Source organism: Bubalus kerabau, chromosome 11 (assembly GCF_029407905.1).
Source record: "Bubalus kerabau isolate K-KA32 ecotype Philippines breed swamp buffalo chromosome 11, PCC_UOA_SB_1v2, whole genome shotgun sequence".
Classification (NCBI taxonomy): Eukaryota; Metazoa; Chordata; class Mammalia; order Artiodactyla; family Bovidae; genus Bubalus; species Bubalus kerabau.
In genome coordinates this window covers 106,536,462-106,562,166 of record NC_073634.1, presented here as the reverse complement: position 1 = coordinate 106,562,166, position 25,705 = coordinate 106,536,462, and the positions used below count along the sequence as shown (strand labels likewise).

General features: G+C 61.2%; 1 protein-coding gene across 4 annotated transcripts in view; it reads left to right on the top strand.

Moving 5' to 3' along the window:
- Window positions 1-25,705, top strand: part of CCDC187 (coiled-coil domain containing 187) — a 52,037-nt gene that overhangs the window by 8,937 nt on the left and 17,395 nt on the right. For 2 of the 4 annotated variants that reach the window (XM_055541535.1, XM_055541532.1), the window contains exons 3-13: window positions 63-155; window positions 3,182-3,277; window positions 8,614-9,776; window positions 9,977-10,071; window positions 13,677-14,239; window positions 14,551-14,638; window positions 18,919-19,031; window positions 23,742-23,794; window positions 24,131-24,244; window positions 24,456-24,577; window positions 24,667-24,758. In XM_055541535.1, coding sequence (XP_055397510.1) covers window positions 63-155; window positions 3,182-3,277; window positions 8,614-9,776; window positions 9,977-10,071; window positions 13,677-14,239; window positions 14,551-14,638; window positions 18,919-19,031; window positions 23,742-23,794; window positions 24,131-24,244; window positions 24,456-24,577; window positions 24,667-24,758 — 2,592 coding nt within the window. The remainder of the gene's footprint in view (window positions 1-62; window positions 156-3,181; window positions 3,278-8,613; window positions 9,777-9,976; window positions 10,072-13,676; window positions 14,240-14,550; window positions 14,639-18,918; window positions 19,032-23,741; window positions 23,795-24,130; window positions 24,245-24,455; window positions 24,578-24,666; window positions 24,759-25,705) is intronic. The other 2 variants (XM_055541533.1, XM_055541534.1) reach the window with 2 other exon arrangements.

Below are 25,705 nucleotides of genomic sequence, written 5' to 3'. Positions count from 1 at the left end.
TAGTCCACGGGGTCGCAAAGAGTCAGATGCGAATGAGTGACTCACTTTTACTTTCACTTCAGGCATCCTGAGTGGAACTGAAAGTGGAGTTGAAGAGAAGGCAACCCCTGGCCAGGGACGTGAGGCCTCCAGGGTCTCCCTGAACCAGGTCTCAGGTGAGTGGCCCTGTGGCCAGCCATCCCAGCACCCCCCACCCCCCTGGACACTCAGACCAGGTGTGGGCAGCATGGTTATGGAGCCAGCAGTCTCCAGGCAGCCTCTCTCTCACTCTGTGGGATTGGCTCTGTTACCTCCCCTCACCGAGGAGGATACTGAGGGTCAGAGAGGACCCCAGCTGTGAAGGGCCCAAGCAGGGATTTGCTCTCAGCCCACCATTCTCTGGAGCCCACTTTCCAGTCACCAGGGAAGGAATCCAGATGGGCTCTGCAGGGCAGACTGGGGCTCAAAGCACAGGGGCCCTGGGCAAGGACATCCGCTGGCTGAGCTGCTCTGCACAGCATGGTCACAGGCCGGCCACAGTCTGGGCTTGAGGCCGTTCATCTCCCGTCAGCTCCTGGGCTTGCCGGTCCGTTCTGCAGGCAGAAGGCATTGCTGACCTGTCCCACAGATGACCTTGCCCAGCCTGGGAGAAGCTGAAGGGTCGACACTAGGCTGGCCGACTTCCAGATGGGGGAGGAAGGGTCCAGGGGCCCAGGGAACCAGTAGACTCTGGCTCACTCAGCAGGTAGGAGGGGTGAGTCTGAGTTGGGGTTGGGGGCGGACTGGAGCTGCTTCCAGGGCTAAGGAACCTTGGCATCACCGCCGTAGGACACTTGGAAGGTTCTGGGCAGGGAGACCTCGGCAGGTCTGGGCACTGACTGCTTGCTCAGTTTGTGGGGTAGGCACCGTGTGGAGGGGCCGTCTCTATAGTCCAGCAGGATTCTGGAGACCCCAGAAAGGGGCGGGGTGAGGGCTCAGGAGCTGAGGTCAGGCTGCTCTGGAGGCCCGAGGCTTCGGGGGTCTCTGGCCAGGGCTTTTAAGAGTCAGGCCCTCAGGGTTCCTTCACCCATCCTAGCGGCGCTGTGGTGGGTAGGGTGGGATGAGGGTTGGTCGCCATTTGAGTCTACATCCTCTGGCTGGCAGCCACAGACCTGCTTCCGGTCTGCCCAGCCAGAGGTGCAAGCCAAATGCAGCCCCAGGTAGAGTGAGGGGCGCCGGCCGTGTGAAGCCAAGAAGCAGAGCCTCTCTCTGACCCAGCTCTGGCCTGGTCGTGGACGGCTCCCCGGAAGTGGCTGTGGCTCGCGTGGTCTCTCCCCTTGGGGACAGAGGACCTCGATGGCCTTGGCTCGTCCCACAGGTCATTGTCCCCGTCCCCCCACACGGAGGCTGCTGGGGCCTCTCGGCTAAAATCACAACCCGGCCATGGTCTCTCAGGGAGCTCAGTGCCCAGTGGCATCAGTCACCAGCCCCTCCTCATTTTAGAATCCTCTGGAAGCAGGGCATGGGTCTGGGCCTGGCCTTTTCTTTTTTTTTTTAATTTGTGGCAAAATACACATAAAGTTTAGAGATGCAGATTTGATCACTAGGTTGGGAAGATCCCCCTGGAGTAGGAAATGGCAACCCACTCCAGTACTCTTGCCTGGGAAATCCCATGGACAGAGGAGCCTGGCGGGCTACAGTCCATGGAGTCTTAGAGTCGGACACAACTACACACACACACAGAGTTTACCATTTTTACTATGTTTATGTACAAAGTTACTTTGTTTCCATGGGTTTGACCCCTCTAGGGACTTCATATGAGTGAAATCCAACAGGGTTTGTCCTTTCGTGAGAACCTAGGGTTCAAGGCTGCTCCTGTTGAGGCCGGAGGGACGGGCCAAGGCCGGGACCCCGCTGCTCTGCAGAGGCCTGGGAGTCCCTGGGGCCTGACTTCTCTCTTGGCATGCTCCCCAGGCCTCCTGGGGACACACTGGGCTGGGCCGGGCCAGCTCTCACAGCTCACCAGCTGGGTGGCCATTTGGTGTTTCCCAGATGCCGCCCCCACCCAGCAGGGTACAGAGACGAATGAGGCCAAACAGAGCGGGGCCAGGCCGAACACTGGGCTTTGGGCAGCCAGCCCCCGTGCCTGCTGCGGGACTTGGTTCTCCTGTCCCCGCCCATCCAGGTGGGGCAGCCCCGCCGTGCCAAGGCCCCTCTGGGTCTGGTGCACACTGCTCTCCCTGAACGTTCAGGAAACTAAGATCATGGCTTCCGATCCCATCACTTCATGGCAAATAGATGGGGAAACAGTGGAAACAGTGGCTGACTTTATTTTTCTGGGCTCTAAAATCACTGCAGATGGTGACTGCAGTCATGAAATTAAAAGACGCTTGCTCCTTGGAAGGTTTGTCTATGACAAACCTAGACAGCATGTTAAAGAGCAGAGACATCACTTTTCCAACAAAGGTCCGTATAGTCAAAGCTATGGTTTTTCCAATAGTCATGTACGGATGTGAGAGTTGGGGCTTAAAGAAGGCTGAGTGCCGAAGAATTGATGCTTTCGGATTATGTTGCTGGAAAAGACTCTCAAGAGTCTCTTGGACTGTGAGGAGATCAAACCAATCAATCCTAAAGGAAATCAACCTTGAATATTCACTGGAAGGACTGATGCTGAAGCTGAAGCTCCAATATTTTGGCCACCTGATACAAAGAGTTGACTCACTGGAAAAAACCCTGATGCTGAAGGAAGGAGAAGGAGGCAACAGAGACTGAGATGGTTAGATAGCATCACTGACTCAATGGACATGAATTTGAGCACACTCCAGGGGACAGGGAGGCCTGGCGTGCTGCAGTCCATGGGGTCGCAAAGAGTCGGACACGACTGAGCGACTGAACAACCACCTCTCCCCGATGAGCCGATGTCCCATCTGGCTAGCTGCCTACCACAGCTTTGCTTGTGGGCCTATCCAGTCATTTATTCACTCAACAAACACAAGTGCTGTGGGCCAGCTCGCATGCCAGGGGCTGTGCTCAGGGGCTCTGGGGACTGGTGCAAAGTCAGGGCTGTGAGGGAGGGCGAGGCGAGCCCAGCCCTGCAGGGGATTTCCCCGGGGGGCAGGGGGCAGCATGCTGGGACAGTCAGGGGCTGGAGAGCAGGCTGATCGTGTGCTGTGTCGCTACTCAACCTTCTCTCCCTTGCCTCCCTCTCCTCCTCTCGGTGAAGTTGCACAGGAAAAAACCAAAAGGATGAAAAGTAGTTCTTGCAAAACAGAGAAGGCGCCCAAGCCGCCTGCCCCTAGGAGAGCTGCCAAAGACACAGGTAGGGTTGGCCCCCGCGGGGCCCGGCAGGGCTTGGGGACAGGACGTTACGGTCCAGGCTCAGGAGGCGGGCGTGTGGCTCGTTTCCGGAGCCCAGACGGCGGGTGCTGCACTGGCTGTGCCTTGGAAAGGCGGGCGTGAAGCGGGGGCAGGCGAGGTGCTGCTGATGGACGTGCTTGCTTTCTCGTGACTCGGCATCGCCGGACAAGCCGTGGCCGTTTTGCTGCCATCCACGGCGGGAAGCGTGACTGAGGGATGAGTCTCCCTGTCGCCTGGTTTGGAATGTAGACACTAGGCAGTGAGCCCAGGAGGCCGGCTTCCCCTGGGGTGCCTGGTGGGAGGAAAGGCCAGGCAGTGCCCACCTCCCACGACCCCTCGGGGAGGATGCGTCAGCTGCCTGAGGGTTCTGTGCAGAGGTCGTGGTGGTGCTGGGCCGCTCGGTCGCAGAGAAATTCCTAACTCAGGAGTCTCCCCTGAGGGTGGGTCATGAGGTTGTGTCCAGCGAAGACCCAGCTGCCCAGCTGGCCGGTTCGTGGAGCTTGTGGGGTGAATGAGCTGGATGTGGGCTGTGGGGAGCGGAGCGGGCAGCCTTCTTCTGGGCCTGCCTTCAGAACAGCCTGGGTGGGATGGGGTGACACGCTCAGGGCTGGGCTCCCTCTGCCCGTGTGTGCCAAGCACGCAGGCAACACCGGCTCATGTAAGTCCTCACAGCTCTCCTCGGAGGCAGACAGGCTTGCTCCCATTTTGTAGATGAGGAAACTGAGGCTCAGTTTCCTGCCTGCCTGGGGTCACACGGGCCAACCAGGCTTGGCTCTGGCCCTGTGCTCCCCGCCTGAGAGAGCCCAGCTGTGCACACTTGGACCTGCGCCTGGAGGCCTTCTGCAGGCCCACCCTCAGGGCCTGGGCTCTGGGACCACCGCACCACAGACTTTGGGGACACCAATTGAGAGCCCCCCAGGTGGGGAGAGCCCTGGGGGCTGAGGTCTGCTCTGTGGGGACCCCGATCTTGCTCGGAGTAAGCAACACTGGTGTTGGCACTGTTTTTCAGCATCTCTGTGCCTCAGTTTCCTCCGGGCACAATATCGCAGTCCTGGAGGGGAGTGCCAGTGTGAGGTCTGCCCATGTCTTCAGATACATGCCTCCTCTGCCCTTGGGCAGACCCACAGTTCCAGCGGGCTGAGTGACTGTCCTCTGTGCCTCAATGGAGGTGGGCCCAGAGCAATGTGGGGACACGTTGGCGAAACCTCCACTGGATAGAGTGAGGGTGCCAGGACACAGGCCACTGAGCAAGCACAAAAATAACAATTTTCAGCATCATGTTCCCCCTGCTCCTGGACTGTGGGGTTTGTTTTATTTTAATGGCTCCTTTGAAAAATGACCTGCCTTCTGCCTGACACTGGGTCAAAAGGGCGTGCCACGGGCTGCATTCATCACCGTAACCGCCGCGTCACCCTGACGGAGCTGACCATTAGTCTCTGTCAGTGACGAAGTCACAGTTGGGCTAAGAAGAGATGAGTCTGGGTTCAGAGGTCAGAGCCACAGGACTTGGGAATTGGATGAATTAGAAATTTGCTGTAGTTAACAAAAAATTAAATCACAATAGTTATAAAATATTCATCCATCCGGGCTGAGGGAAAATGAAGCCCGATATTTAATTTCAGATTATAGCACCTCACTTTGCATTTTTTATCATAGATTAGGTTGGCCCTGGAACTTTGACAGGGCACTTGGGGACTTCATCCATTTCCACAGATTAAAAATCCTCTCGTAAAAAAATTAATTGCCATTAAACTGCTCTGCGGAAGGAAAAACGTGCCCGCCAGGGCCCATTTATTGACCTGGACCCCTCTGGCCGGCTAATGGGGAAGCCAGTGATGTCGGGGCCTGCGGCCCCCTCCTCACCCAGCGTGGTCCCTGCTCAGGGCCCCACCCAGCGAGTGTGGCCTTTTTCTTGCAGAGCAGCAGCTTTGGGATTCAGGATGCAGGACCCTCGCTGGGGAGCCCACCCCCCAGGTCCCCCTCATAGGTCAAATGTGGCAGGCAGGTGGGCAGTCCCGGACTCGCCCTGGCCAGCAAAACCTGGCCTTTCTGGGAAACTCCTGCAGTGGGGGTGATGGCTTCTCTTTTTCAACCTTGTGGAGAGATGCGTACAGATGGGGAAATTGAGGCACAGGGAAGTGGTCACTTGCTCAAGGCCTGTGGCTGGAGAATGGAGGAGCGGGGATTTAAACCCATGTCTTGTGGCTCAGCTGGTAAAGAATCTGCCTGCAATGCAGGAGACCTGGATCGGGAAGATCCCCTGGAGAAGAGATTGGCTACCCACTCCAGTATTCTGGCCTGGAGAATTCCATGGACTGTATAGTCCATGGGGTCACAAAGAGTCTGACACAACTGAGCGACTTTCACTTTCTCACTGGTTGGACAGGGGCTTCCCAGGTGGTGATGTTGGTAAAGAACCCACCTGCCAATGCAGGTGGTCCCGATCCCTGGTCGGGAAGATCCCCTGGAGAAGGGAATGACTTCTCACTTCAGTATTCTGGCCTGGAGAATCCCATGGACAGAGGAGCCTTGCGGGTTATAGTCCATGGGGTCGCTGAGAGTCAGACAGGGCTGAGAGACTAACACTTTCACTTTCCTGGGACTCAGGACACCAGCGCTCTTCTCCGCTACCCCAGGAGCCTGGGGCGGAGGGCGTGGTCGCAGAGGGGGGCGTGTCTTGGAGGACTCTTCCAAGGGCGTGGCTTTGCAGAGGAGGTGGTCACGGCCTCGCTCCTTCCTGGGGCTTGGCCTCTGGGAGGCGTGGCCTCTGGGGGCGTGGCTCTGCGTCGCCCTTCCCTTTCCTGGAGCTCAGTCCTCAGGCCTGTGTCCCAAGTCTCAGTCTGGGCTGGGGAGGGCGCCGAGTCTAGGGAGCAGGGTGTGCTAGGTGGGTGATCTCTGCGGTGAGGCGCCCTCTTCGAGCAGAAGTGCCCCCAGGACAAGTCTTGGTCTGGGTAGTTTTGTTTTCCTGGGGCGCTGTCTGGGCTGGCTCCCTGCCGTGTATGTGTGTGTGTGTGTGCGCGTGTGTAAGCGTGTGCGTGAGTGCTCAAGGTCAGCCACTGCTTCCTGCCTCTGCCTCTGCCAGGGCCCTTGTGGTTGGGTTTGTAATGATGGTGGGGCTGCTAATGGCATTTGGTGAGGGTGATTTGGGATTACGAAGTAAAACCTTGATAAATGATGTTTATGACGTGATGGCATTTATTAAAGAAAGTGTTTATGTTTGGGATGTGGCGGCTGTTTGTTTCCACACACTGTCAGGACCCCTCATCCTGCCGCCCTGGGTGGCTTTGCTGCCGCCAAAATCTTAGCTTTCTCTGCCCAACAAAGCCTGGGCTGGGGAGGGCGAATAAAAAAGCCAAATAAAAACAGATGGAGCCAGTTTGTTGGGAGGAAATGGAAGGGTGGCTTTAATCCTCAGTGGGAGGAGGCGGGGAACACAGGAGGTCTGCGCCTCGAGAACTGTGCCCCACTTCCATGAGGAATCTGGGGATCGCATAGAGGAGGGCTCACAGTCGGGGGTTGGTGCTACGGAACAGAGACGTGAGGATCCTGTATTCTTCTTCCTGTTGCTCTTGCACTGTTTCAAATCCGGTCACAGGCTGGTGTCAGGTAGCCCAGTGGCTGGGCCCTTTGTCCTTCGTGTGTTGTACTGCGACCTCCTTCCTGTAATGCAAAAAGAGACCTCTGAGAGGTGGTCTGCAAAAGAGTGCTGTAAAGGGGAGCACCAGGAACAGGAGGTGGTCAGCACAGCGTTAAAGGATAGTAGGGCTTCCCTGGTGCCTCAGACAGGAAAGAATCTGCCTTCCGCGCAAGGGACCTGGGTTCGATCCCTGGGTCAGGAAGATCCCCTGGAGAAGGGAATGGCAACTCCCTCCAGTATTTTTGCCTGGGGAATCCCGTGGACAGAGGAGCCCAGCGGGCTACAGTCCATGGGGTCACAGAGTCAGACACGACTGAGCGACTCACACTGTAGGATAGCGGGTTCAGAACGAGCTCCTGCGGAGTCAGAGGGCAGAAAAGCAACCTCGGTTACAGACTACAGGCTAGGGACAGCTGAGAACGCAGAGTGATCACGCCTGCTCACTGTTCTCTTTATCTTCTTTGTTCTCAGGAAAGGAAAGAGAAGTTCAGCCTTCTATTTCCCCTTTTCTCAGCAACAGCTTCCTTGATTCCTACCCTGATCCCCGCTCTCACCACTTTAAAAACAAATTAGTTTCCTCTGGTTCAGGGCAAGTGATTACCCACAGTGCCACCCCCACCCTGCGAGCTCTGGGTGTGTGAGTGATTGTCTTTGCTTCTGACCAGCCTTTACAGAGCGCGTGCGGTGCTCGAGGGCCTGCGTTCAGTATTTTACAGAGAAATCCATAGGGAGTACGTTTTATTAGCCCTGAGGGCCAGAGAAATCAGGTCACACGTCCAGGTCATCCTGAGACTCAACTTTGCCCAGGATGCTGGCTAATGGCTGGGGTATGGCCCCGCGCCAGAGTGGCCTGGACCCAAGTGTTTTCACCCTGTCGCCTCCGGGAGCGTGTGACCTGGTCTCCTGGCTCTGTGAGGAGCTGCCAGCCTTCCCGTCTGGGCCGGCACGCGGAGGGCCCCGGGCACTTGGCTGCATATGTGTTTTCTCTTTAAGATTCTGAGTTGGTGGGTGTTCACGCCTGGAGGAAAGGACAAGCCCTGGTGAGGGTGCTGCTGGGGCCCCCGCCTGCCCTCCTCAGGCTCCAGAGCAAGGTCCCCTCGAGAGACCAGGCCCCCATCGCAGAATTAGGTACCTTGTGCCTCCGCCTGGACTCTGCTCCACTCCGTGTGGCATCTTGGGGGTGGGGGTGGGGGGTGTGCAGGGGGAGAGATGCCCAGGCGGCAGTGGCATTGGGGTGCAGGCCCAGCACCCATTCCCCCGGAGACCTGTCAGACACCCACCAAACCCACCAGCAGACAGGGGCTTCCAGGAGTCGCTGCGTTTAAAAAAAACCAAAAAGAGGGTTTCTGTCCCTGAGAAGCAAATTTCTGCTCCTGGAAGGCAGGGCATGACCACCAGGCTGTCCTGACTTAGGGAGCGCAGGCCTGCAGCCGCAGTGGTTCCCAGGAGGCGTCTGTCGCCCGCACCCCCACACTCAGTTTTCGACATGTTCAGAGAGGGTGGCTCTGTGCCAGACGCCTGGGCACAGCTGTGAGTCCCCCAGACGTGGCATCTGCCCCTAGAGGGCTCCTGCGAGTGGATGTTGAGAGCAGAGCCAAGACCGGGGGTCTCTAGGGGGGCTCTGTGCCTCCTGGCAACCCCGCGACTGCCTGTCTTTGCAGATCACAGCAAGAAGGTTGGAGCCACTGAGAGCTCCCCTGTCCACCCCCAGACGCCAAGTCCAGCCTCTGTCCGCAGTGACCTGCAGATGCCCTCAGAAAACGTGCCCACCCTGGCTTCCCGCGATCCACCCGTGAACGTCCAGGCTGCTATGGCCGTCCTTCGAGACCTCCGCCAGCAAATCCAGGCCGGGCTGGAGCTGGCCCGGGCCCGCCACACGAGCCGAGGGCTGGAGCTGCATGACCTGGCAGGGAGGAGGCGGCCAGGCCCCTGGAAACCCCCAGACATCGGGGGTGCCTTCTGGAAGAGCCCTGGGGCTCCGAAGGACAGGCTGCCCGCTTCTGAGAGGGCTGGGAGCCTCCCTGCTGCACAGCACTGGAGCCCTGTGGCCGGGTGGGAGTCCTATCCACACAGGACCTGGGTGGCCCCAGGACGGGACACCTCCTTCCAGAGATGCGTGAGCCCCACCGAAGGGCCGAACTCCTTCCCGCAGCGGCCCTGGAGCGCCTCGGCCAGGCAGGCCTCCTGCCCACCAAAGACCTGGGCTTTCCAAGGACGAGACCCCTCCTTGCAGAGGCCCGGGAGCCCCCCCGAAAGGTGGGTCCCCTTCCTGCAGCGGTCCTGGAGCGCCTCGGCCGGGCATGCCTGGGGTCCACAGAGGGCCTGGAGTGCTTGTGAAGACCCGGCAGACCCCGCCCCAAGGCCATGGAGCCCTCTGAAAAGGCCGAGCCAACCCACCTGGCGGCCCTGGAGCACCTCCTTCACACAGGGGCCCAGCCCCCTGTATCAGGGCAGGGGTCCCCTGCGGACCCCCTCGGGGGCCAAGCTCGCCTGGCCGAGGCCCAGCCAGGGTGCCCTTCGGAACGCACCTGAGAAGGAGAATGAGGTGCGGCCACCTCGGCCTTGCCCCAAGCCCCGGGGGGCCCTGGGCCCCCTCCATGGCTCCGAGTCCCTGCGTGAGTTCATGCGCCAGAAGACTGCAGCCTGGCGGCGGCAGGCCCTGGAGGAAAGGGCCTCGGCCATGCGCTCCCTGGACCTCAGAAACCAGAGGCTGCAGGGCACCCACAGGAAGCAGAGGGAGGCCGTGCTGGGCAGAGCCGTCCCCGTGGTCTCCCAGACGACCCCCGGCATCGTGACCTTCGTCCCGCACGCGGCACAGTCCAGGGTATGCAGCAGCTTGGACACCCGGCTCCCCTGGCCTCCATGGGGCTTTGCGGGGACCCCATTGCCTCCATCTCTGCCCACCCTCCCCCTGGAAGGGACCAGCCTGTGATTCCCGCGGAGGCCGGGGCCAGCTCCGAGGCTGAGACAGGGTTTGGGGTCTTGTGGCTGGGCTGGGGCTGACAGCATCCTTCTTTGCTTTAGGATCTGGATGCCGCCGCCGGGCCGGGGGCGCCGGTGCTGCACTGGAGCAAGGTGACTTCCGGCATGGTGCTGGGGGACCAGGAGGCCCCGGGCAGGTGCGTGTGAGGGGCCGGGGCTGGGCTTCCTGGGGGGCTCTCCCGGGCAGGGGTTGGCTCGCTCTGTCCAGAGCTGCACAGAGCCTGTGATCAGGGCTGCGTTGGTTTCCACTGAGGTGAGATTGCTGTTACGTAAAGTTAACCTTTATAAGCTGAGCTATTCAGGGGCCCTTAGCACATTCACAATATTGTGAAACCAGCCACCACCTCCGTCTAGTCCCAAAACATTTCATCACCCAAAAGGAAACCCAGTTCCCGTTCTCAGTCACCCCCCCACTCCTCCCCTGAGCCCTGAGGCTCCTCCATTCCTCCCCTGAGCCCCAGTCTGCTGTTCGTCCTTATGGATTCACCTGTTCTTTCTTTTTTCCCCCCATGTACTGTACAGGAGGTCCTTGTTGGTTGTCCATTTTAAATACAGCAGCATGTACATGTCCATCCCGAGCTCCCTAACTATCCCCTCCCCTCATCTTTCCTCCGGGCAACTGTAAGTTCATTTTCTGAGTCTGTGCGTCTCTTTCTGTTTTGTAAGTAAGTTCCTTTGTGTCATTTCTTTTTAGATCCCTCATATAAGGGATGTCACACGATCTCTCCCCTTCTCTGTCTGACTGACTTCACTCAGTGTGACAGTCTCTAGGTCCATCCCTGTTGCTGCGAGTGGCATTATCTTATTGTTTTATGGCCGAGTCATATTCCATCGTATATACGTACCACATCTTCTTTATCCATTCCTCTGTCGATGGACACCTAGGTTGCTTCCATGTCTTAGCTGCAATGAACACTGGGTTGCATGTATCCTTTTGGATCACGTATTTTTTTTTTTCCAGATAAATGCCCAGGACTAGGGTTGCCCAGGACTACGCTATGCCTAGGACATAGGGTCATATGGTAGGTCTGTTTTTAGGTTTTTGAGGAACCTCCATACTGGACTCTGTAGTGGTTGTACCGATTTACATTCCCACCAACAGTGGAGGAGGGTTCCCTTCTCTCCACACCCTCTCCAGCATTTGCTGTCGGTGGATTTTTTTATGATGGCCATTCTGGCTGGCTGGATTCACCTCTTCTGGTGTCTCATGTCAGTTTAGACAGCACAGGGCCTCTGTGCCTGACTCCCTCCTCTGAGCGTGTTTTCTAGGTTCATCCGTGTTGCAGCCTGCGTCAGGACTTCCTTCCTTTTTATGGCTGAGTAATATTCCACTGGGGCATCCCCCACATTTTGCACACCCATAGTCAGCTCATGGACTTGTGGGCTGTTTCCCCCTTTCGGCCGTTTTGATTGAAACATCTGAGCACCTGTTTTCAGCTCTCTTGTGCATTCACCCAGGAGGAGAGTTGTCCGGTCACGTGGTACCTCTGTGTCTCACTCACGGAGGCACTGCTGGGCTGTATTGGCTGTGACCACACCGTTGTGCATCCCCCCCAGCAGCGCATCCCCGCCACACCTTCCTGTGCTGCCCCCTCGCTGCCACTTTCTCTTGGCTTTCCCTGCGATGTGCTTTCCTTTCTTGGCGGCAGCTGTGCAGAGGCGGCGCCTCCCCCGGCAGCATTGAAGTGCAGGGTGGGAGACCTCCCGCCGCCTTTCTGGGGGACTGAGCGTCCAGGCTCCCCAGAGGCTGCCCTTCCCAGTGCTCGTCCCCACGGCGAAGGGCTGTGGGCAGTGCCCTGGGGGCTTCCGGCCAGGGCCAGCACTTACTGGCCACCTGCCTGGTGACAAGGAGAGGGCAATGTGACAAGGAGCTCACAGCCGGGTTCCGGGAGTGTCATCCACTTGTGGCTGGCGGGGAGGAGCGGACCCAGAGGGGCTGAGGACAGGGGTCCCCGCAAGGCACCGCCCCACCAGGAGCTGCCTGCCCTGGGCTCCCTCTGAACCTGCGTCCTGGGTGTGCCTTTGGCAGCCAGCGTTCTGGGAGGGGGCTTTGGGCTGAACCCCTTGGAGCTCAGCACCCACCCCTCTTTGCAGCCGCTCACCTCAGTGGATTGGACACCCTCCTCTGACCCCTGGCTCCTGGAAGTTTCTCTCTCTGGCTCCTTTTTGCTTCATTTGTCTTAAAAGTGCACGTCCCTGAGCCACATCCCCAGATTCAGGGTCCACAGGGCAGCCCGGGGTCTGCATCTCTTTTTAGCTTCTCAGGGTTGGCATCTGGTCACACCCAGACGAGGACACGGATGCAAACTGAACGCGCACACTGAGCGCACGTGTCGCCTGCTGCCCCACGGGCGGCCCCCACCGGACAGGCCGCAGGGGTCCTCGCTGCGCAGCTCCTTCGGCTGGATACAACGCTGGGGGACGTCCATCTCCGTGGGCGGGGCGGCTCTAGGTCCTTCATCTGGCTTCGCTGTGTCCTTTTTTTTCACTTACAAACATTTCACTTAAAATACACATAACATCCCCTTCATGGACCACAGCCTTGTCACGGTGAAGAGGCTTGCAAAACTCAATGAAGCTATGAGCCATGCCGTGCTCATAGAGCCACCCGGATGGACAGGTCATCCTGAAGAGTTCTGAAAAAACGTGGTTCACTGGAGAAGGGGATGGCAAGCCACTCCAGTGTTCTTGCCTCGAGAACACCATGGACAGAATGAAAAGGCAAAAAGATAGGACACCAGAAGATGAGCTCCCTTGGGTCAGAAGGTATCCAATGTGCTACTGGGAAAAGGCAGAGGGCAATTACTAACAGCTCCAGAAAGAATGAAGTGGCTGGGCCAAAGCAGAAACAACGCTCGGCTGTGGATGTGTCTGGTTGGTGAAAGTAAAAAGTCAGATGCTGTAAATAACAATATTGCATAGGAATCTGGAATGTTAGGTCCACAAATCAAGGTAAATTGGACATGGTCAAGCAGGAGATGGCAAGAGCGAATATCAAAATCCTAGGCATCAGTGAACTAAAATGGACAGGAATGGGAGAATTTAATTCAGATGACCATTATATCTACCACTGTGGGCAAGAATCTCCTAGGAGAAATGGAGTAGCCCTCATAGTCAATAAGAGAGTCTGAAATGCAGTACTTGGAGGCAACCTCAGCAACAACAGAAAGATCTTGGTTCGTTTCCAAGGCAAACCATTCGACGTCACAGTCATCCAAGTCTATGCCCCAACCGCTGATGTCGAAGAAGCTGAAGTTGACTGGTTCTATGAAGACCTACAAGACCTTCTAGAACTAACACTATAAAACGATGTCCTTTTCATCAGAGATTGGAATGCAAAAGTAGGAAGTCGAGAAGGCTGTGTTTTCATTCTGTTGATTGGGTCTTTTGACACATACATGTTTTTAATTCTGAAGTAGCCCGAGTTGCCTATCTGTTGTCTTGTTACCAGTGCTTCTGGGGTCATATCCAAGAAATCATTGCCAGCCAGGCTCCTTCCTTCTAATAGGTGCGCGCGGTCGGGGTCATATCCAAGAAATCATTGCCAGCCGGGCTCCTTCCTTCTAATAGGTGTGCGCGGTCCGTCGTGATCACCGCGGTCACAAACGGATGAAGTGAATAGACACTGGGCCTGGCCCGGAAGCTGCTTCCACGTGCACCCCTGCACACGCGTGTCTCCCACGCGCATGGAAACGATCGCCCCCCCACCCCAGGCTGACCCCTGTCCCTTCTCTCCCTGCAGCTTCTGCCTGTGTTTGAACAGAGCCTTGAACCCCACCAAGACTCTGGAGGTGGGAGGCCCCCAGGATGGCTGGGAGGGCACACCCTTGCTGATGCCGGCCAGCTCCTCCCTGGGGCCCCTGAAGTTCCAGGACCTGAGTACGCACTGCCGGAGCCCGGGTCTCTGCATCTACCTGGACCCTGAGGAGTCGGAGCGCCTGGGCATGCCGGGGCCCCTGCACTTCCGGTACAAGCAGGCCCGGCTGCAGGCCCTGGAGACCATGGCCAACATCCTGAAGCAGCGGATCGATGTCCTGACGGACAAGCTGCGCCGCTCCGAGGCAATGGACGCGCTGGTGGGGCCTGGCCCGGGGCTGCTGCCCTCCAGCTCCAGCACGCCGGCCTGCCCCGGAGCCCTGGTGCCCAATGTGGGCCAAGGGGTGCCTGGGGACTGGGCAGAGCTGCAGGCCAGGCCGCTTCTCTGCACCCCTGGCTTCCTGGACACGGAGACGGTGCGCTGGAGCCCTGGCTGGGAGCGGCTGCAGAGTGTGAGCCCCAGGGCCCGCCACGCCAGCGAGCCCATAGGTAGGGCTACCCCCAGGCCCTGCCGGCAGCCAGGGGACCCCCACTTTCTCCTTGCCCCGGGTCTCTTCCCCTCCCCAGCAATTGTCCCTCTGTGCCTGCTGTTGCCCCCTTGCCTCTGGCGGGGGAGGGGTGGGCCCCGGTCCTGAAGTTTGACGTCCCGCCCCCTCCCCGCCCCGGCTCCGCAGAGGGGCGAGAACGCAGGACCCCTGTGCCTCCTGCCGTGGGGATGCAGGGGGACCTCCCACTCCCTGCAAAGCGGCAGCCCCTCCCCACCTGTAGGAAGTGAAGTCCCGGTGCTTCTCTCTCGAAAGGTTTCACGGACAATGGACGCTCCGAGCTGGACGGGAGGCTGGCAAGAAACGTGGCTTCTTTCCAGGCCCTCAGCCCCTTCGCAGGGAGGTAAGGCTGGGCGCTGGCCTCAAACGCCCTTGTGCCCCTGGGGTGGGCGCAGCCGGGCCGGCAGGGTGACAGCTCCCGGCCTGTCCCGGGGGAGACGCGGGCCTCGGACGCCTCTGGCTGGGCTGTGCGCAGTGGGCCACGTGGGCCCCCAGTCGCCCAGGCGTCCCCGGGTGGTTGGCAGGCTGGTCGTGTCCAGGGCGTGTGGAGGCAGGGGGCCCTCCATCTAGGTCTCTTGCCAGTGTCAGATCCTCAGGATCACCTGCCTACAAGCCCTTGAACAGGCCTGTCTCCAGCCCTGACCTTCTCTGAGGCCACTTCACGCGGGTCCCTTTTCATCAGTGGTTACGGACAGATGACCGGCCTGGGGCAGGGGCACCGGGGGCCCTCAGCAGCCCCGCTGTCCACCCGGCCAGCCCAGCCTGGGCCCACAAGGCTGCCTTAGCAGTCACCGTCCCGGGGACGCTCTGCTGGGCCCAGCCTCACACCAGGCCCCCTGGCCGTGTGGCTGTGGCCACCCCTGGCCTCTCTGTCCCCCAGGTCATCACCCCCCCAGTGCCCTCAGCCCTGGGGCCCTTGTCGGCCCCTGGACTTCACTGAGCAGCTGTGCCCCATCTCCTCCTGCAAGGACTGCCCACTCCCACCCCAAGAACCATTCCTTCAGCCCCACTGCCTGGTGGTTCCCGCAGGCGTGGGTCCCTGTTCAGCCCTCCTCCCTGGCCAGCAGTGCCCTCCTGACCCCCAGCCCCATCGGCCGCCTTCCCAGTGCTGCCCCAGGAGGGTCTCAGACACCCCAGCCCCGCCCCTCTGTCCTGGGGCAGCCATCCCCCCCCGCCCCACCGGGCAGCCCCTCGCAGGATGCCCCCTCACCTCGTGCGGCCACAGGTCCTCTGTGACTTCAGGCTCCACAGCTCAGAGCCAAGGGGGAGATGGGGTTCCAGAGGGGGTCAGGCCAGGGCGGGGGGGTTCCCAGGGGGCTGGCCAGAGACACGGGGAGGGATCCTCACCACCCGCTTCGCCAGGTGTGTCCTGGGCTCGGTGCCCGGGTTGGGGCCTCAGGGGGCCGCCTGGGGGTGCAGTGCTCATGAACAGAGAGGACAGTGGAGGGTGGAGACTGTGGCCGTGGTCAGAGAGCCAGGAATCCAAGTGGGGCGGGGGAGGCCCTCGCACGGGGCGGGGGGTGGTCAGCGCAGATCCCAGGCCTGTGCTGAAAGCACACGCCACCCCCAGCCTGCGTCCTCCCTAGGAGGTGGGGGTTGCCCGTAGCACCCCGATTCCCCCAGCGCTGCCCCTCCCCTCCCCTCCCCGCCCCAGCCTCAGTCAGGTTGTGACTTTGTGCGTGTGCTCAGTCGTGTCCGACTCTTTGCGACCCCGTGGGCTGTGGCCCGCCAGGCTCCTCTGTCCGTGGGATTCTCCAGGCAAGAGCACTGGAGTTGGGTTGCCGTGCCCTCCTCCAGAGGGTCTTCCCGACCCAGGGATCAAACCCAGGTCTCCTATGTCTCCTGCGTTGGCAGGCGGTTCTTTGCCACTAGCGCCGCCTGGGAAGCTGGAATGGAATTGTGGCCACCAGTAGGGGTCAGCATTGGGCCAGACTTGGCCACCTTCAGCCCCTGCCCTTCCCTCCTGCTCCTGTCTAGACCTTGAGAAGGGGAGGGGGGATGGGAGGCTCCAAGGTGGACAGCCTACATCTGACGTCCCCGCTGCTAGATGGCCAGTAAGGTCCTGTGGGCTCATCAAAGGTCTCAGAGCCGGGGAGCCTGGGCACATGGCACCCCCCAAGTCACAGAGCCTTCCCACCAGGCGCATGGTGTCCCCCTCCCCCCCACCTCCTGCAGCCTGCCCAGGCATGGAGAGACCGCAGAGGTGAAATTGTTCAGAGCCATGCCCTGGACGGCCCAGCGCCCTTGGAGCCCAGGATCGGGGCCTCCTCAAAGGCCCCTGGCTCGGCCCCGCCTTCTAAACTAGCCACTCACCGCTCCCCGGGGGCTGCTTTGCAGCCGTGCCTCTGCCCACCTCCCTCAGTGCCCTGTGAGTCCTAGGCTGTAGGGCACAGCTCCGCTCCCCAGGGCTTGCCCATCCTGCCGCCTCTCAGGCCTGTTCCTGAGTCGGGGTGGCTCTCCTCCACCAAGTCCTTTCCTTGCTGGGACCTCAGTGCTCAGTGGCTGGGTGGGGACAGAGCTTGCTACTAGCATCAGGTGGTGGGGACACCAGGGCTTCCCGCCCTGCCCCTCAACCCCCGACGGAGCGGGGGCCCCTGATGCCCACCAGTCCACCCCCAGCCCGTCTGGAAGGAAGGATGGGAGAGTGTGTGGCCCAGCTGTGTGCCCGCCGTCACCCCGCAGGCCTCCCTGAACCTCAGGCACTTCTTTCAGCACCCTGAGGGGTGTGTGCTCATCCCTATTTTACAGATGGGGAAGCTGAGGCTGGCGGAGGAGCAGTGACCTGCTTAGGGGGAGGACAAACCGAGGTTCAGACCCAGGGCTTGGACTCCAGAGCCCGTGGTTTTTCCACTACACCTCCTCCCTGGCCAGTGGTTCTCAAATTGTTCCTCGGGAACTCGTTAGAAAATGTGGAGTCTTCCCTCCCATCCCGGCCCTCCTGAGTCTGATATGCTGGGGGTGGGCCCCGTGATCAGGCGATTCTGGTGAGAACCACTGCCCTAGGAAAAAAGCTAGACCTGTGGTCAGCAAGCCACAGCCCCCAGGACCCACCAACAGTCTTTGTAAATAAAGTTTTATTGGCATGCAGCCACACTCATCATATTTACACAGCGAGCGTGGCTGCTTTCCTGCCACAAAGGCAGAGCTGAGTGGTTTCCGTGGAGACAGAGACCCGGGGGCCCACAGAGCCTGAACACGGATGGTCTGTCTCTCTGCGGGAAATTGTGCAACACGTGATGTAGATAATGGAGGGCGACTGGCTTGGGGACTGATGGCCTTGGAGGACACGGCTCCGTCCTGCCCTTTGCTGATCCCAGGTGGGTGTTACTGCACCCCCCAGGTACTGGGTTGGGAAGGAGGGAGCAAGAGAGTCTGGAAAAGACCCTGCAGCAACCTTGCCCCCCATGCCTCCATGCCCACACATTCCTGGAGCAGCCCCTGTTGCCACTCCCTCTAGGAATGCTCCTCCCCTGACCGTCGGAGCCCGCGGTCAGTACCCCTGCCCCAGCACCCCTGGGGCCATCCCGGGATCAGCCCCTGGGCCAGCCCCTCACCTTCGCAGCATCTCTTGTCTCAGTCCCAGGCCTGCTGCCTCTTGGTGGAACAGTCTTCTTACGCCATTTCCCCTGCGGGGTCAGGGGCTAAGCATGGCAGATGCTCCGCAAACACCTGTGGCTGTGGATCCGGCGGGGCTGGAGGAGGCCACGTCTCCGTGGCCCACGGGCGTGGCCGTGTCTTTAGTCACTCGAGCGGGTCCTGGGTTGGGTTGCAGGAGGGACAGGCACATACGCTGATGAGACGTGAAGTGAAGCGGGCTGTCAGCACCACTTGTCCGAGCCCAGCACACGCGTCTGAGCCGCAGGCCCCTAACCCGGGGAAGCTGCTGCCCACCTGTGCTCAGCGGCTCACCCGCCCCACCTGGGCTGCTACTCTCTCAGGAGGGGCCCAGGACCACGCCTTCCTCCTCTTCCCGTGGGCAGATGTGCCAGGCAGCTCGCCCTGATGGAGGGCAGGTCTCTGACTCCAACCAGACCAGTTTGACTCCAGCCTTCTTGGTCGCCCGGCCAGCTGAGGTCCCTCTCCGACCAGGGCGGCAGTGCAGGGCACAAGAAGACGGTGGTGGAGTTAGAGCTCAGCCGTGGGCCCTGCTCCCCCATGGGCCTGGTGGACAGTGCCCCCTAGCTGGTGGCCGAGGGGGCGGAGATGAAGGACATGCCCGTCATGAAGCAGATGAAGGACTGTGCCCATCACCCCAGAGCAGGCACTTTGAGCGAGCAGACCGAGGACAGGCGAGGGCTTTCGGGCAAAGGACATTCAGACACGGGCCCCAGCCCTGGACAGTGACCGTGGACGCCAGGTGCTCCTGCCGGGAGCTGATCCCCCCGCAGGAACGAGCACTGAGCCCCAAGTCACTGCTCACAGATCAGGCCCTGCTGAGCCAGGGGATCCTGCGGGGGCAGCCACCCCTTGGGCCTCTGGTCCCAGCCCCAGCCCCTCTTTGGGCCTTAGGTGTCCCTGGACGCTGGGCCTGCAGGAGCCCAGCCTCCTGGCCCTCCCCCAGCCCCCAGCTGTCTCCTGCCTCGAGGGTGTTCACTGCTCACACGGGTGTTTGTGTATCTCCAGCTCACTCGGGGTGCCGGCCACGCCGGACCCCTGCGGCAGCTCCCTGCGGCTGGAAGAGACGCACTCGGCCAGAGGGGCAGGCTTGGTCGCGCCCTGGACCCTCCGGAGCTGTGGTAAGGGCGAGCCTGAGGATAGGCCCTGGGCTGGCTGGTCAGGTGGCCAGGGAGGTCCTCTGGGGACCCCCTCCACTGCCTGACGCTCGGCGAGGCTCTGGGTGTAGAGGTCCTTCCTTACGTGGAGCATATCCACGCGTCGGTATTAAAGCTTTTTGGAGGCTTTCGGGGCCCGGCCGCTTGCTCTGTGCTCCTGCCACGCCTCTGTCCTGACTTGACCCTTGCCCTCATGAGGGTTGAAGGCTTGCTTCATCCACAGCTCTGCTCCTGGGGCCCAGTCTTCTGCCTCGTCTTCTGCCGCCAGAGGGTTTTTGTTTCTGGTTACAGCAGCGACTTGCCCAGAACCCTGGAGCTGGTGCACAGCTGGGGCCGAGGGGGTGGGGTGCCCGCCAGGTACCCTCCTGGGTTCAGGCCTTCATCCTGGCAGCGTGCAGAGTAGGGCATGAGCCGGCCTGTGGGATGCTCTGCCCAGTGGGGCTCAGGTAGGGGGACAGCTGGAGGGCTCTGGCCTGGCTGGGGACCAAGCGCTGTTTTGAGAGGTCTGGGATGCGCATCCGTTTTATCCTTTTTCAGTTGGTTTTCTCCAAAATAAGAATAAGACGTGCTCACATCTGTAGGAGAACTGGGCTCCTGCAGGTGCATTCAGAGTGAACCCCGACCCCTGCCCCGCTCAGGAGCAGCCCCAAATAAAACCTCCTTTACGGGCCCAGCAGAGTTGCCTGTCTCACAAGGAAGGCGGTGAGGCCTGTGGGGTCCGGTGGCCTGTGAAAGGCCTGGGAGGCAGTTAGCAGTCCCCCAGACCCCCTGGTGCCCGGGAAAGAGGCGGGCAGGAGGAATTTCAGCCTTGTGCTCTGGTGTCCCACCGTCCTGGGTTCAGAGCTGCCACCAGGCAATGGGGGTGTGGGGGACCCCTCATGGATGAGCAGCTTCCCAAGGCGTTACCTGCAGCGGTGCCCCCAAGAGACACCTGCCCCTCCCTGGAAGACAGAGGGCCCCTGAGGCCAGGCTGGGCAAGAGGCGGGGAACAAAGCCCTCTGCGGACCAGGGGTGGGCACGTGTGAGCATGTAGATACGTGTGTGTGTGTTGGGGGTCCCGGGCCCTCTGAGAAGGAGGGCTCTGTGTCACTCCATCCTGCAGTCAACCTCCCCCCACCGGCCCAAGGTCTGGGAGACCCTCCCGGCCTGGGGAGGGGGCTGCCTGGGAGCTTGCTAGTCTCTTGGCTCACCCTCCCTCTGCTCACTCAGCACCAGCTCGCTGAGGACCTGCCAAGCCTGGCATGGACTGGGCACCAGGCCCTGCCTTCAAGCAGCCTGCCTTTTAGGAGGTGGTGGGCAATCAAAAGATGCCCCAATGACCACTGCAGCTGTCAGATCCTGCGCAACCAATGCCCGGGGGAAAGTCTGCCCGGAAGTGGGTGGACGCTTCCAGCACCAGTTTCCAGGAAGTGTGGCCCAGTGAGGGGCATGAGCTGCCTGGGTGCCCAGGACGGGCTGGGACCAGGACTTGGGCTCAGATGCCAGCTCTCTGTCCACCCCTCTCCATTGTCTTGGCCGAGCAGGAACTGGGAGCTGGGGCACCTGTGATTCGGGCAGCCCTGGCCCCTTGGGACCATCAGCTGTGCCCAGTCTGTCAAACGGGGTCACACTGGGACTCAGGGGCCGAGACAGAAAGCAGTGGGCCGGGCAACAGCAGTGCCCTTGGCCTCCACTCCTGCTGGTCTGCAACGCCAGCCCACTCTGTCCTCTCGGGCTGCACAGCCCACGTGTGCCCTGTACTTGTGTCCGCCCACGCAGGGCAGGCCATGCCCGGGGTGGTGGCAGGGAGGTGGTACAGTGTCTCTGTGGACAGGCAGACCCACCCAGATCCCATGGGGAGGGCAAACAAGGGCATCCTCCTCTCAACATCCCAAAGGGAAGGGCCGTCCGCTGCTGGTGGACAGGACGACATGCCTGGATGGCGGACCACACGTCAAGGGTGGGAACAGTGCGAGCTTTCCCATGAGTCACCACTCGAGTGGGTAGCCTGGGTAGGGAGCCAGGGGAGGGCAAAGGAAAACAGATCAGCAGCCCCTTTGTGCCGAGCTACCTCTTCCCCAGGGGTGCCTCTCGGCGGGCAAGGGCTGGGCCACAGACCTCCCGAGGAAGGAGGGGCCTGGCGCGAGGGTGCCTGGCTGCAGCCCGCCAGGGGGCCCCCGATCCCCCGCTGTACCCCCCAGGTAGCAGAGCCGAGGCAGGTGCTCCTCCCCAGCCCACCCCCTCCCACAAAGACTGCCTCCTGGAGCCTCTGGGCAGAGCTGTGGGCCAGGCCCCCATCCCCCACTCGGCTGAACCCCAGCAGGCCAGGTGCCAGGCCAAGTGCCGGGTCTTCCAGAAAAAACCGCTCCTCTCCCAGCTCTGCCTGCAGGCCGCCTCGCTGGGAGGCCAGGAGCCAAGCAGGATCTCGGGAGCCCGCCACCAAGCAGTGCGCACAACCCAGAGTGCAGGCGCGGGGCACTCCCACCAGACGCCTCCTCCAGGAAGTCTCCCGGATGACACGGGCTGGGTCGGGTGCTCTGCTCACCCGTCTCAGCGTGCTTGGTGGGAGTGAAACTCACGTGTGTGCCTCTGTCTCTGTGGGCCACGAGAACCTGAGGGTCCGGCTCTCCTTGCAGCCCCGGCTCCTGCCTGGCCAGGTGCTTGGGGAATATTTGCTGAGTGCATGAATGACTTCCTAAAGGCCCTGAGGCCCCCTGGGTCTGTCTGTTTCACGCATGGCAGCTCACTGGTCTCACCCTGCCGCCAGGCAGGTCCCAAGCTCATGCCCCTGTTCACGGAACAGGAAGCCCGTGCTCAGAGAGGCATAGCCCCCACCGCCTGACAGTGAATGGCAGAGCGGGGACTGGGGCCCAGCCTTTCTCACTGGCAGCAGGGCCAGCCCAACAGCCCTTTCTGCAGTGACAGAAATGTTCTAAGTTCTGGGCCATATGATCTGGTGCCCAGCAGCCACGTGTGGCTGTGGGGGCCTCTGGGACATGGCCAGAGCTACCGAAGAGTAAAGTTTTACATGTTTGTTTCCTCTGAGTTTAAACGTGAGCAGGAAGGGTGGCTTGCCATTGGACAGCAAGGCTCCGGTCCTCAGACACAGCAGCCTCTCGCCCGGGCGGGGCCCCGTCAGCTCTGTTTTGGTTTGAGGCCGCGGGCCCCCAGCCGCGGCGCGGTCAGGGAGAGCTCACCTGGTCCTCATCGTCCCCATCGCCGTTGGCAACAGTGCCAGTCGTCTCGTATGTGTTTAATCGTCCCGTTGGAGCCACAAGGCTGCCAGGCGCTCTGGGGTGGCAGGTCGTGCTGGATTCTTGGGGCCACTCCCCGATGGTCATCAGGAGTTGGGAAGCGAGGCTGGTACCGTCCTCTGCTCAGCAGGGCCGGCTGCTTGGGGGCCCGGGCCGCATCCGTCTCGGGGAACACTTGCTTTCTCCCGGATCGCAGCTCAGAGCTCGGGGACCCACAGCCCGGGGTCTCCCTGGTGACCTGTTGGAGGTGCTGGCCTGGCCAGGGATAACCAGGAAAGGTCTGCACCTCTTGGAGCAGCAGCGCTGGGGGCCTTGGCTCTCTGAAGCTTCCAGGCCCCTGGCAGAGGATCTGCAGGAACTCAGTGGAGGACCGGGGCACCTTTTTCCAGGCCACAAGCAAAAGCAAAGGAGTGGCCCCTTCTCCAGGGAACTGCCAGGCAGCTGGGAGCATGGGGGAGCATGCCAGGCATCCCCCAAGTGCCACGCACGTCAGCTGGCCGGAGCCCCCACCCCTCCCCTGGGCTCCGTGCTGCAGAGAGTCCTCAGCGGCCGTGGAAGCGCCCAGGAGCCGGCTGGCTGCTGTTCACAGCTCTTTGGCCGCTCTAACGTGGGATGCTGAGCTGCTCCGTTTTGGGAAGCAGGGCGCCATACTCCTCTCTGCACAGTCACTAGGGATGAAGCAGGAGCTAGTCCAAGAGCCACCAGGAGGGCTTGCCGTCCACAGACCTGAGGCCTTTCCCGGGTGGGGAGCCCCCATCCTCCATGCTGCCGGCTCTCATGGGGGTCCTGCCGAGAAGATGGAGGGCGGGGCCAGAGGAAGTGACGCTTGCCGCCCCCGCCTCTGACTACAGTCACCCCCCGCCACCCCAGGCAACCTCCGAAGGGCCAGGCTGGGTCCCTGGGGCCCCCACCGGGAACCAGAAGCCCTCGGCCGCCTGGGGAGCCTGAGGTTTCCAAGCCTGCACTCTGGACAGTCCCAGGGAGGCTGCAGGGCTGTGCCCCTCGGCCTGGGTCACCACACACCCACGGGGCTGCGACCCTTATTAGGGCAGCCACTAGGTATCAGAGCATCTTACCACGGGGTGTCCCCGCGGAGGCACTCATGGACTAGCGCTTTTTCCAGGGCACCCAGCGAGTGAGTGATGAGCCAAGGCCTGTCTGGCAGCAAAGCCTGTGTTCTTGGCCCCGGCCATGTGTCTGCAGCCTGGGGTCCCTGCTCCCAGGGGAGGGTGGCCGAGGGTCAGGCAGGGAGAGCTCCCCAACCCCCGCGGGAGTGGGCAGGGTACGTAAAGCAGCAACCTGTCTCCTTGCCCCACAGGCTGGGGGCCCTGCCCACCCTCCCTGGACATGCAGGGAAGGGGTCCTCTCCCAGCGCGTGTCCTGCAGGCCCAGGCCGGGCGAGGGGAGGCCACCCAGCCACCGCTTCTTGTGGTTTCTGCAGGTCCGCTGTCTGATGTCCAGCAGGAGTCGCTGAGCTTCCTGGAGTCCCTGAAGGTGTGTAATCTTTAGGCCGCTTCTGTTTGGGGGTCCACCGGGAGCAGCTTTCACCCCCTCAGGCTGAGTGGCAGGGGCCCCAGAGTTGAGAGGGAGGGAGGGGAGCCTGGAGCAGGAAGGAAGCCCAGGGCCCCGGCCAGGCCGAGGCGGGGAGGCTGCGGGCTGGGGAGCAGGATGATGGGCTGCACAGAGCGGTCCTCCCGGGGGGACGCTCTGTAAGGGTCCAGTCCTTGGAGGTGACACTGCTTGCCCTCTGAGGCAGGGGCCTTGCCAGGGAGCGGGGGCAGCAGGCGGGGGCCCCGGGGAGCCCTGAGGCTGCTCCTCTCCTCCCTGCAGCCGGACTGGCAGGAGCAGGGGCAGGCGCTGGCCCTCCTTCGGCGGCAGGCGGAGCTGGAGGTCTGGGAGGCGCAGAAGGCCCTGGGGGAGCTGCTGTCCAGACCCAGGCTGGAGGTCAGCCGGCCAGCCCGCCCCCTGCGGCCTGGCCCAGCCTAGGAAAGGCTGGTGGGAAGCGTGGGTCGGGTCAGCCCGGGGAAGGGGGCCGTGGGTCCCGCCCAGGCCAAGGGCCTCCGAGCGCAGCTGCCCTCAGGGTAGGCCCTTGGTTCTTCCTGGGACCCCGCCTGGTCCACCCTCCACAACACCCGCCTCCTTCCTGTCCTCGCAGCCGCTGAGGGAGGAGCACTCGACCCAGGCCAGGCCAGGGGCGGCCCTGGAGCTGGAGCGGCCGCAGGTGCGTGTGGATCTGGAGGCGAGGACCTCTCAGAGTGCCGCGGCAGCCAGAGCCAGGTGTGGCCCCCACTCCCAGCGTACGATGGGGCCGGGTGGGGGTCTTGGGCCGCGTGGCTCACAGTCTGCAGCGCTCTCTCACCTGGCAGCTCACAGCCACTCCTGGGCCGAGACGCGGCCACGCCCTCCCCGAGTCCCCAGGATGGAAAGAAGAGTTGGGCGGATGCGTCAGCTCACGCGGGTAAGTGGTCTCAGAACCGACCCTCCAGCTACCCGGACGGCACAGCTTGAGCCCCGCATGGGCCCTGAGGGGGAGGCTGGGTCAGGTGCCCAACAGAGGGGCTGGGGAGGGGGCAACCCACCCATGGCCTCACGGGGCCGGTGGAACTGAGGTTTGAAAGTATTCCAGTAGTGAGAGTGGACTCTAAAGACAGCTGAGCGCCAAAAAATGGATGCTTTTGAACTGTGGTGTTGGAGAAGGCTCTTGAGAGTCCCTTGGACAGCAAGGAGGTCCAACCAGTCCATCCTAAAGGAAATCAGTCCTGAATATTCACTGGAAAGACTGATGCTGAAGCTCCAATCCTTTGGCCATCTGATGCGAAGAACCGACTCATTGGAAAAGACCCTGATGCTGGGAACGATTGAAGGCGGGAGGAAAAGGGGATGACAGAGGATGAGATGGTTGGATGCCATCACCGACTCAATGGACATGAGTTTGAGTAAACTCCGGGAGTTGGTGATGGACAGGGAGGCCTGGTGTGCTGCAGTCCATGGGGTCGCAAAGGGTCGGACACAACTGAGGACTCAGCTGAACTGACCGATGCCACAACGCACCATCAGGTATCACTGCCTCCTGCTCGTTAGGGCAAGCAGGGAGCCAGTGAGCCAGTTAGCAGACACACCACCCCACCCACCCAAACCGGGGGCAGTGAGCCCAGGCTACAACAAGAAAGCTTTCACTTAGATGCCGAGTGAAACAACCCAACAGCGCGGGCCGTGGCCAAGTAAGGAGGCGTGGTGGGCGGGTCGTCCAGCCCTGTCTGTCCTGCTCTGGTCACCTTCAGGGTGACTGTCACCCTCCTGCTGAAATCCTGAATACAGCCCATCTCTGTCCCTTGGGGAACAGGAAAGCCCACACTCTTCCCAGGTCTGCCAATATGCCCACCTCTGTCCCTCTGAGTGGTCATT